This window comes from Esox lucius, chromosome 1, assembly GCF_011004845.1.
Source record: "Esox lucius isolate fEsoLuc1 chromosome 1, fEsoLuc1.pri, whole genome shotgun sequence".
NCBI classification, from domain to species: Eukaryota; Metazoa; Chordata; class Actinopteri; order Esociformes; family Esocidae; genus Esox; species Esox lucius.
Window position 1 is genome coordinate 22,486,517 of NC_047569.1, and position 12,362 is coordinate 22,498,878.

General features: G+C 41.2%; 1 protein-coding gene across 1 annotated transcript; it reads left to right on the forward strand.

Annotated features, from left to right (window-relative positions):
- The first annotated feature begins 830 nt into the window (after nt 1–830).
- serpinf2b (serpin peptidase inhibitor, clade F (alpha-2 antiplasmin, pigment epithelium derived factor), member 2b) lies at nt 831–6,604 on the forward strand. The gene is made up of 9 exons (XM_010892003.4): nt 831–943; nt 1,619–1,690; nt 1,787–1,852; nt 1,945–2,251; nt 4,032–4,175; nt 4,377–4,565; nt 4,659–4,801; nt 5,599–5,803; nt 5,981–6,604. Exons 2-9 carry the CDS (start codon nt 1,634–1,636, stop codon nt 6,316–6,318), a joined length of 1,449 nt encoding a protein of 482 aa, XP_010890305.1. The 5' UTR covers nt 831–943; nt 1,619–1,633; the 3' UTR covers nt 6,319–6,604.
- The last annotated feature ends 5,758 nt before the right edge of the window (nt 6,605–12,362 follow it).

A 12,362-nucleotide genomic window follows, 5' to 3' on the forward strand; every position in this document is an offset into this window, starting at 1 on the left:
AACCTGTAACCAACAGTAAAATCTAATAATCAAGAATGTACTTGGTTTTTAAAATGCATTAAGTAACACCTTGATAATCAGAAATGGTCAAACTGAACGTTTTGAAGTACACAAATCAAGTGCTTATTTTATTAAAAGGTTTAGTAAAAGTATCTGCACAATGTGATTGTTTCAGGTTTCTATATTGATCAGAAATGTCTTTTTATTTCAGTGTCACTCCTCACCAAAAGCCACTCAGGGTTGGCCTTTAGTGAGAAACAGACCAAAAGGAACATTCAGGGTTCTTATTGGACAAAGTCCCCTCTTGATGTTTGTCTATTCTGCAGTCATGTGTTATGATAGTTACCACCTACCGTTTCTGTTAAGAGTCGAGATGTTGCTCCTGAACCGATTCATTACTGTTCCTTTCTTGTCGTCCAGCCTAGACACATTCCGTCTGTATTGTCCTACACATCCGACCGTTGCAATACCACGTTGGTCTTGTTAAGAGTCACTGTGTATCAGTTGACTGCCGCTTACTAAGAGTGGCTTATGGAAAACTGATAATGACTGGTTCCTGTGGTCTCTCTTTATTTATTGTTCCACTTAAACACTGACCACAGCTGCCACTCAAACACTGACCCCAGTGTGTTGCTTCACACTACTGCCGTGAAGTCACACACCCTTTCCCACTGCCGCCCGCCGAGTCCACTTGGATTAGCAATGATGCGTCAGGCTCTGTGAGGCTCCCTGTTTGACCCTGGATCCATCTCAATATTTACATTTACAAAGAAGTAGTGACTTATATGAAGCGCGGATCAATGGAAGTTGATGTTTAACAGGCTTCCGTGCCCCTGACAGTACTTTGCAGAGGATGATTCAACCATTGCACGTTCAGTGTGTGTGTGCACATCGCTCTCTCTTTTAGACAGAATAGCAGGTTTCCTATCTTAATTTTGTCAAGGTAAGATCGAAAAAGTGGGTGTCTATGATTTTATGTGAGTGAAATGTCTAGCTGCATGTTTATCTCGGACTAGCATTTAAAACTTGTGCGTTAGTGTTCTAGTCGTTGGCCCAGCGGTTTTAATCTTTGTAATTATATATCACTTACAGTTGATAATGTGTGTTCATTTGAAGGCAAATCTTCATGTTTCCTTCGAAATTTCTGTTTTCTGTTTTGAAGTAATGTAGTAAATGTACTTGAATTTTTGCATTAATTCCATGTGTTATAAATGAGGACTGTATAACTGCAGTAACTAGTCCCCATTTTCAGGCGTTCTCTGTGGTGTTTCGGCCACTAGATTTGAAACTAATGTTAATGAGTCATACTGGGTCCCTGTAAATTAGGCCATGTACAATTGTTTTCTATGGCATCCGTTTCATATTATATATTACATCTAGCCATTTTTACTCATTTTTCAGGTGAGAATATTTTCTATGATATACTTGAGTCACGTTTTCTTCTAAGAATTTATTTTTCCGAAATATGATTGACTGCTGTATTATAAATTGTTTGTCATTGCAAAATACCAGACTATCTGGCATACAGTTTGCTGTTGTCCTTCCACAGCATTTCTTTGGCAGGAATTGAGTGGGCCAGCGTCGTGTGGTAATGGCTTGTCGCCCTCTGTTGTTTTAGGCCGGCTGTTCAGACATGGATCTTCATCTACTATCACTCCTGTTGTTCTGTGTCTGCAGACAAGGACTCACTGTAAAGCTCTGACATTTCTCATCAATCATGACTACTTTCTCTGAATGATCCAGTTCTAATGTGCAACAATCTCATTATGTTTTTCCCTTGACGCAGAATGATGAGGTGTTAAATGATTCTCCAATCCCTCTTATCCCATTGATGCCCAGCCATCCCAAAGAGGTCAGTTGCCACAGCAGAATGCACAGCTCTCATACCCTCTACGTGCCTTTTTACTCTACATTGTCTTAAACCAACACAATCCACTCGTCCAGGAATCAGGGAATTCTGCCCCAAGTACACAGGAGCCTTCAAAAACAGGTCACCCCTCAGCGGCCACTGTCCCCCCTCTTCTGGTGCCGACCAGTGGCTCCAATGGGGACTCATCTGAGGAGGACAATCAGAAGCAGGATGAGGGATGTAGGGCCCAGGCCCGCAGGCCAAAATCCAGGAAGGCCTTAGCCTATGCTATCCAGAAACTGGGCATGAAGATGTTGGGCCAGATGAAGACAGGACCTGAGCAGCCCAATGTCATCATATCCCCCCTCAGCATATCCCTGATCCTCTCCCAGCTGGCTCTGGGTATGACATTCTGTTTGATGTGTGAGTGGTTAAAAGCTGTGAATGTAGAACTACTGTATTCTCTTTCAGTTTCATCACATCTTCAATGATGTGCAGGCGCCTGGCCATAGGTTGGACAGACAGTGTGGAAAAATTATATTGGCTGAAAAACAGAGGTCTGGGTTCAAATCCCTGCGGTAGCAATACACATGCACTGGAGTCTGCGGTTTAGACTGCTTGACCATCCTTTTTAGCTTAATTCCTTGTGACTTTACTATATCTTTCAGCATGGAGAATGTCTGTTCCAGACTGCCGTCTAGCCTATTTAGATCTCCACTATAAATCGTTGTTGATATGAGGAATGCACTTTCTGAATTTTCCCAGTCTCTTCCAGTTTTAAACTTTAGGAGGTCCTGGTCCACACCTGCGGAGTACCTGGTTTGGGGGACCCGTTGCTGTCCCTGTCCTTGTCCATCTGGTCATACTTCTGACTTAGTCTAAATTTAAATAGACTCTGGATTTAGCCCTGATAAATGTATTAATTATTCCAATTGGACTCTTAATATCTTACCCGGCACAGCCAGAAGAGGACTTGTCACTCCCCTAGGGAGTTTTTCCTAGCCACTGAAATTCAACACTGCTGTTGTTTGCTCCTTGGGGTTTAAGGCCGGGTGTCTCTGTAAAAGCACTTTGTGACAACTGCTGTTGTAAAAAGGGCTTTATAAATACATTTTATTGATCAATAGTCATGAAAACAATTTCATTTAAATAACAGGTTGCTCATTTTTTTTAGTCCCAATTTCCATCTGTAGATGTTCTATAGATAGCAATACTATCAACAAACTTTCAGCAAACTATCGGTTGATAAAAAAACTGCTTGTTAAGGTTAGGGTTAGGTTTTAGAATAAGGTTTAGGGTATAGGTTAAGGTTAGGGATTGAATAAAGATAAGGGTTAGGTTATAGGTTAGGGTTAGTTAAAATGTTACAGATAGTCAGTAGACAATCTGTAGGGAATCTATAGGCAAACATTTGGGACTCTCAAAATAGTGTTACCTAATAACGTGAATATAATTTTCAGTTCACTCTAACAACAAGAAGGTCTTGTTTCTAGACACTAGCTCACAACACTTTCCCAGTCCACCGGCAATGTTGTTTACCTGGTAACATCTCCATCAAACTAGTGATGTTGCTGGTGGTAGTACAATTGTTTCATTGCCAGCGTGAGTTGTTTTTAGTTGGTTCCCAATGACAAATGTATTTTCTGATTCAGTTTATGGAGCTGGAAGGACTTGTTACATCACTCATTCTACTCCAATAAACAGAGAGAGATATTAGACCTCTGTAGCTGAAGAGTATCTGTTGGAAAAGTGTCTCAAGTTAGCTCAGAAAGTGACATGCAACAATTGACATTTTCACCCATTTACACAAAGAAAATGTGTCTCCGACACACATCTGGCAACAGGTCCGTCAAACTATTGTAGTGTTAAAATGTTCAGTCTCAAATGGCATCCCAGTGTGTACTGAATAGGTCTCTGGTTAAAAGTACTGCGTGGAACAAAATAAATAGGTCATCATTTGGAACACAGTCTTGTAGTCAGCATAACAATAATGAAAGGGTACTGTTTTAAATGTTGAACGACAACATGTGGCCGTCTCATTGTGTGTCCGTATGTATCTCATTGTGTGTCCGTATGTGTGTCTCGTTGTGTGTCCGTATGTGTGTCTCGTCGTGTGTCCGTATGTGTGTCTCGTCGTGTGTCCGTATGTGTGTCTCGTCGTGTGTCCGTATATATGTCTCAGGAGCCTTGAATGAGACAGAGGAGCTACTGATGAGGCATCTCCATGCTAACACTCTGCCCTGCTACCATATGTCCATACAAAACTTCCTGGAACGCCTCCGCAAGAGCGACCTCCAAGTAGCCACACGAATCTACCTGCAGAAAGGTTAGTGTTCACCGCTCCAGGGTTGGGGTCCGTTCCTGTTATTTTCCTGTAAATTCTGGAAGGATACCGAAATTCTTTAAACGCTTAAAAATGTAAGACATTACGTTAGAAATAAAAGGAAGAGATTACGTGTGTCTAGCTCGTACATTATTTCATTGTGATTACATTATGTTTATGCCTGAAAGAGTCTGTCTGTTTCAGGGTTTGAGCCCAAACCAGAGTTTGTTAATCAGTCTCAGTATTTATACGACTCGGAGCCAGTGACCTTTAAAGGGGTGGCTGAGGTCAATGAGTGGGTAGAGAAGGCCACCAATGGAAAGGTGTCTGACTTCCTGACCAGTCTACCGCCCAATCTGCTCCTCATGCTAATCAATGCTGTCCACTTTAAAGGTTTGTCATAGAATCTGTCCACTCAGTTTACAAGTCTCTTCTATTTCTAGTTTTCTAACATTATCTCCGTAATTCCCCATATTGTCTAAACAGGAGAATGGAAGGCTCGCTTTGACCCGCGATTCACTTCCAAAGATGTATTCTACATTGATGACAAGCATTTGGTCAATGTTGATATGATGATGGGGCCCAAATACCCCTTGAGTCTGCTCATTGATGCTGATCTGGATGCTCAGGTAAGCTTTGCGCTCCTTCCTGCTTGACCGGCTATATATCTACTGTTAATATATTCATGTCAGATAACACTCCAGAATGAATTTTATTTTTGTCTTGCTTTTGTCATTTCGCAACTTCATGTTGTCTACTCCCGTCACAGCACTGCTGAATCCTGTAAACTGTCCCACACCATACTGCCCTCACTTCTGTAAACTGTCCCACACCATACTGCCCTCACTTCTGTAAACTGTCCCACACCATACTGCCCTCACTTCTGTAAACTGTCCCACACCATACTGCCCTCACTTCTGTAAACTGTCCCACACCATACTGCCCTCACTTTGGTAAACTGTCCCACACCATACTGCCCTCACTTCTGTAAACTGTCCCACACCATACTGCCCTCACTTTGGTAAACTGTCCCACACCATACTGCCCTCACTTTGGTAAACTGTCCCACACCATACTGCCCTCACTTTGGTAAACTGTCCCACACCATACTGCCCTCACTTCTGTAAACTGTCCCACACCATACTGCCCTCACTTTTGTAAACTGTCCCACACCATACTGCCCTCACTTTTGTAAACTGTCCCACACCATACTGCCCTCACTTTTGTAAACTGTCCCACACCATACTGCCCTCACTTCTGCAAACTGTCCCACACCAAACTGCCCTCACTTCTGCAAACTGTCCCACACCAAACTGCCCTCACTTCTGCAAACTGTCCCACACCATACTGCCCTCACTTCTGCAAACTGTCCCACACCATACTGCCCTCACTTCTGTTTCTCCTCATTCTTTGTCTTCCTGTGCAGGTAGCTTGGTTCCCCTTCAAGAATCACATGAGCATGCTGGTCGTGATGCCCATGAATGGCCAGGTGAACATATCAGACCTGGCAACAAAGCTAAACATATCTGACCTGTACGACCGTCTGCCTGAAGAGAGGTCCATGCAGGTCAAACTGCCCAAATTCAAACTGGACTACAGCCAGGAACTGTGTGAAGCTCTCACCAATATTGGTAAGGGAGAACACATCGGAAGCCTAGGAAAATACAGGAAATTAAATTAGGCTTTTAGATAAACCTTTCACTGAGAAGTGAAAGCCACATTAACATATTAAAATGACTTGCTGGAGCTGTAAGTGTTTTGATATGGAAGACCTGCTTCCATTTCTCCTGTGTATTTACTGTGCTCAGGTATGGGGGAGTTGTTCACCTCCCCTAACCTGGCAGCCATAGCGGAGGGCCCTCTGCTGGTGTCCAGCGTGCAGCACAAGTCCAGTATGGAGATCACTGAAGAGGGAGCAGAGGCAGCAGCAGCCACCACCGTGGTCATCTCCCGGTCCAACCCCTCGTTTAGCCTCAACCAGCCCTTCTTCTTTGCCCTCATGGACGATAAGACTCAAGCACCCATCTTCCTCGGCGTCATCACTAACCCCAATCCTGGAGCCCCTGCTGTGCAGAGTAGTGGCGGGTCTGGCGGTGACAAGAATGACAAGCATTTTGATAAGTCTTTTGGAGAGCCACCTAAGTAAGCATGAACCTCATTTAGTCAATTACTGTAGGGTGACTGTCTATAGACTATGAACTGCACTGCTGTCTGTCTCAGAAAATGAAAGTCCCAGCAACTCAGATGCACGACAAAAGCCCAAGTCAGCCAAATGCTAAACTGGATTAAAATGCGACAGTGTGACAAAAAAATGAAAAATTTACAATTATTTTGCTTTTTTCTTTTATTTTAAATATACAAAACAATGACGTGCCCCAGATTTTCCAATTAAGTTTATTGCTGATTTAAAAAATAAAAGTATTTTTATCCGATGTTTTGCATTAAATGTGTCTTAAAAATGCAGGAAAGTGTCCAAATTTGTACTAATAATGTGTTATCTGTTAATGAGGGTGTGATTGGAGGGTGATGGTGGCAGAATGTATACATTTCCTCTCTGTGTAATAATTTGGCATAATTTATCAATGACAACATTGTACTAGAAATTCTGAGGAAAATCTGTGGTGCTTTTTCAAGTCTACCAACAAGTTGTCAAGCTGGTCTCATTTTCTTCTGTTGCAGTAGTAATTCAGAATTTTATTGAATGGGCCATGTGACTATACTGGTAATCAAGTTGGGAAGACTGAGTTTTCATGTCACAATCTGCATGTGAATGCAGTTTAGCTTATGTGGCTTAAGTAGGGAAACATCAATGTCACCGCGCCCTGTTACATACCAGAATTGAAACTACATCCCAGTTGTCACTGCATTCCCTCAAGCTTATTCAGGTTTATTCATATATTGTGTGTGGGTGTGTGGGTGTGTGTTTTTTCTGGGATTTTCAGAATCCATATAATGCCACACAGTTCCAGGTAGTTGAACAAATGACCAAAGCTTTGAACTGCTTTTATCCAGAAGATCCACATGGTGGCGATAAAAACCTTTGGGTTTCCTTCCACAAAGTTGCTAGACTCCATCCACAAAATGTACAGTCTCTAAGCACTTGCCCAAGCCACTTTCCCTGTGGCGAATCCCCATCAAAATCAGTATCTGTTTGTCATCTGAAAGGGATATTTTGGTTGATAAAATGTTACACCTAATTTTCCTCTTTTATCCAAGAGTTTTTTTTGTCAGTGCCCTTTTTATTTGGTTTTGTAGTTGCATGCACCAGCCATTTACTACAGTCACTGGACAGCGAAAATATATGCCTCGGAACATTCCCACAATATACTACATTACCATCATGTATTTGAGGTCCGTAAATGCTCGTCATTGCAAAAACAGTTAACCATTTTTACTATTGTGATCATTAATGTGTATCATTCAGACTGTTGATTTCCTGCTTTGTCTCAATTTCTATGTCTGCACACTGCTAGTCTTGTGTAGCCACGTGTATCTACACAATTCCCAAGCCTGGTTCTCCATCTCTTTCCAGCACTACACTGTTTCATCTGTGTTTCAGTGTAGCCGCGCAGCCAGTGTCCACAAGCAAGAGATGACATGCCTTTCGTGTGAGGGGACCAACAGTGAACGTGCCATGGCTGAAGTAGTCAGTCTGTTTTCTTCAAATGCATGATTAGTGAGGTTTGTTTTACAGGACAAATATATTTGTCTTTAGAGTTTTATGTAGAGGCTGTTTTTTGCAGAGTGGCTTTTGTTTGCAACCAGACAGCCAAATACGTCTCAGAAACCGAACTTGCAAAGTGTCCAGCGGTTGCAAAGTGTCACATTTCTGTCAGACTCGATACTCACTGGTCAGACTTGTGAGCTGCATAGCTGGTTGGTGAATTCCATAGTGAGTTGGCTAACTCTGATCAGCACTCTTCCTTGCTTGGGCGAGTGTACCTGCAAGTGCACTCAGATTTGATAACAAAATAAAATGAAACGGCTCAACCACAAGTGCATAGGTTTTATGGCATAGGGGTGCATTTGGGACTGGGTTTTTGTGTTTGTTCCAAGGACTGTTAGTAAGTTCCCTGGGTCCTCTGTGTTTCAGTATATGAGGGTGTGTTTGTTGGAGTAAATTAGAGGCCAAAATATAATTTCTTGCTGATTGAGCATTCACTATAATATACATTATAAGTACTCTACAAAGCCTATACAAATATCTCATTATATTTTTTTACATATCTAGTTCCCTCTAAAATAGCATCCTCAGAATCTCATGTCAGGCATCATGTTCACCATCTGAATGAATGAGCTAGCCTACTCCAAAAATAAAGAAGGTAGGCAAACTTGAAAATGGCATTCATAGCAAACTCTGCACGCCGGTCTTAGATTAAAGAATTAAGCTAAATAACTCCAGTGAGCTTGACTTCTCAGTCCTAGACTTGGCTTAATCTGTGTCCATAAGATCAGACCCATATAGTTCAGTTCTTTAAGGGATTGAACTAATAACTGAGCAACAAAAATGTGAATTGTGTCCAAATAGCATTTTCTGTAATGTTGAATAAGAATTGGCTTCTACAGAAATCTGACTGGGCATGAATGTGGAAACCACATATTCTGGGTTGTAACCCACAGAGCTTTGAAGATTTCAAATGACAGGGACACTACTCAAAATGTGTTCATCTAACCACCAATTGAACATAAAAATAAAAAAGGGAATTGAACAGTCACTCATTACTAAGGCTTTTATTGATCATGGGAATCAGGTGATGACAGGTTCAAACCCCTGGTCTCCGGCAGGGAGCTGCATATGTGCATAGAGCTAGATGAGTTACTACTGGACCATGGCTCTGTGTATTACTGGGAACATTATCATTATATTGTGCAAGCTAAGAGAACTATACAAGAAAAGGGCAAAGACCATTATGACACTGCATTGCTAATCCTGTAGAAATCCTGGGGAAACCTGTGTGCGTGCGTGTGTGTGTGTGTGTGTGTATATATATATATCTCATTCAAAAGTTTAGGGTAACTTCAAAATGTCCATTAAAATAATTGCTCTAAATATTAAATTAGTCTAAAGAAGGCCAGTTTTATTGCTTCTTCAGTCAGCACAACAGTTTCAGCATTTTGAAATGATAAACTTGGATTAGCAAACACAACATGCCATTGGAGCACATGAGTGATGGCTGCTGATAATGGGCCTCTGTAACCCTATGCAGATATTACATAAAAAGTCTGCCGATTCCAGCTGCAATAGTCGTTTATAACATTAACAATGTGTATTTCTGATCAGTTTAATGTTAAGAAATGTAGCATTTCTTTCAAAAATTGAGTCTCTTTGTTTCCGCATCAGCAGGCTCAGGAACAGTTTTTTTCCCCAACTACTGTAACCCTGCTGAACTGCACTACTCCCTTTGTACTACTGGACTCTTCCTTTGCACTACTACCTTGAAATACTGGACTCGGACAATGCTTTGCAAAGTCTGATAAGAAAATCTTCAGTTGTTACATGTACGTGTCTACCTCAGGAACCTCATTGGTGCCATCCCTGTATTTCAGTTGCACATGCTACCTTCTACCTTCAAATGCACATTTAGAATTGCCATTTGTACTTGCATTTGCCTCAACTATTCAGCCCACTTGTAACATACATTATACTTAATACTTGTACATTTTCTGCCCTCTATTTCCCTTCATTGCACATCTATACATTCCACTTGTAACATACTCTATACTTGTACATTTTCTGCCCTCTTCTATTTGCACTGATTAGACACTAACTGCATTTCATTGTATAGTACTTCTACTTGTTCAATGACAAAGTTGAATCTAAATCTAAAATGTCCAAGTGACCCCAAACTTTTGTACGGTAGTGTGAATATACATATATACAGTGGTTATAAAAAGTCTACACACCCCTGTTAAAATGCCAGGTTCTTGTGATGTAAAAGAATGAGACAAAGATAAATCATGTCAGAACTTTTTCCACCTTTAATGTGACCATAATCTTTTGAGGGGGAATAATAAAAAATAAACTCACAATAACCTGGTTGCATAAGTGTGCAACCCCTTAAACTAATACTTTTTGAAGCACCTTTTGATTTTATTACAGCACTCTGTCTTTTTGGGTAGGAGTCCATTAGCATGACACATCTTGACATGGCAATATTTTCCCACTCTTCTTTACAAAAGCGCTCCAAATCTGTCAGTTTGCAAGGACATGTCCTGTGCACAGCCCTCTTCAGATCACCCCACAGATGTTCAATTGGATTCAGGTCTGGGCTCTGGCTGGGCCATTCCAAATTGTTAATCTTCTTCTGGTGAAGCCATGCTTTTTTGGATTTGGATGTGTGCTATGGGTCGTTGTCATGCTGAAAGGTGAACTTTCTCTTCATCTTCAGCTTTCTAATGGACACCTGGAGGTTTTGTGCCTGAAGGTTTTTGCCTGGTATTTGGAACTGTTCATGAGTCCCTCCACCCTGACTAAGGCCCTGGTTCCAGCTGAAGAAGAACTGCCCCAAAGCATGATGTTGCCACCACCATGCTTCACTGTGGGTAGGATGTTCTTTGGGTGATGTGCAGTGTTGTTTTTGCGCCAAACATACCTTTTGGAATTATGGCCAAAAAGTTCAACCTTGGTTTCATCAGACCATAACACATTTTCCCACATGCTTTTGGGGGACTTGATGTTTGTTTTTGCAAACTTCAGCCGGGCTTGGATGTTTTTCTTTGTAAGAAAAGGCTTCTGTCTTGCCACCTTACCCCATAGCCCATTCAAATGAAGAATACGGGAGATTGTTATCACATGTAGCACATAGCCAGTACTTGCAAGAAATTCGTGCAGTTCCTTTAATGTTGCTATAGGCGTCTTAGAAGCCTTCCTGACCAGTTTTCTTCTTGTCTTTTCATAAATTTTGGAGGGACATCCAGTTATTGGTAATATCTCTGTTGTGCCATATTTTCTCCACTTGATAAGAACTTTCGTCACTGTGTTCCATGGTATATCTAATGCTTTGGAATTTATTTTGTACCCTTCTACTGACTGATATCTTTCAACAATGAGATCCCACTGATGCATTGGAAGCTCTCTGTGGACCATGGCTTTTGCTCTGAGATCCAACTAAGAAAATGTCAGGAAAATCCTAATAGAACAGCTGAACTTTATTTGTGATTAATCAGAGTCACTTTAAATGATGGCAGGTGTGTAATGACTTCTATTTAACATTAATTTTAATGTGATTGGTTAATTCTGAATACAGCCACATCCCCAGTTATAAGAGGGTGTGCACACTTATGCAACCAGGTTATTGAAAGTTTATATTCTTTTCATTTTTCCCCTCAAAGATTTTAGTTTGCTTTTCAATTGTTCACATTATAGGTCACATTAAAAGTGGAAAACATTCTGACATGATCTTTGTCTCATTCTTTTACATCACAAAAACCTGGCATTTTAACAGGGGTGTGTATACTTTTAATATCCACTGTATATATATATATATATATATATATATATATGCACACACACACATATATCTATATACACTCACCTAAAGGATTATTAGGAACACCTGTTAAATTTCTCATTAATGCAATTATCTAATCAACCAATCATATGGCAGTTGCTTCAATGCATTTAGGGGTGTGGTCCTGGTCAAGACAATCTCCTGAACTCCAAACTGAATGTCAGAATGGGAAAGAAAGGTGATTTAAGCAATTTTGAGAGTGGCATGGTTGTTGGTGCCAGATGGGTCGGTCTGAGTATTTCACAATCTGCTCAGTTACTGGGATTTTAACGCACAACCATTTCTAGGGTTTACAAAGAATGGTGTGAAAAGGGAAAAACATCCAGTATGCGGCAGTCCTGTGGGCGAAAATGCCTTGTTGATGCTAGAGGTCAGAGGAGAATGGGCCGACTGATTCAAGCTGATAGAAGAGCAACTTTGACTGAAATAACCACTCGTTACAACCGAGGTATGCAGCAAAGCATTTGTGAAGCCACAACACGCACAACCTTGAGGCGGATGGGCTACAACAGCAGAAGACCCCACCGGGTACCACTCATCTCCACTACAAATAGGAAAAAAAGGCTACAATTTGCACGAGCTCACCAAAATTGGACAGTTGAAGACTGGAAGAATGTTGCCTGGTCTGATGAGTCTCGATATCTGTTGAGACATTCAGAGTCAGAATTTGGCGTAAACA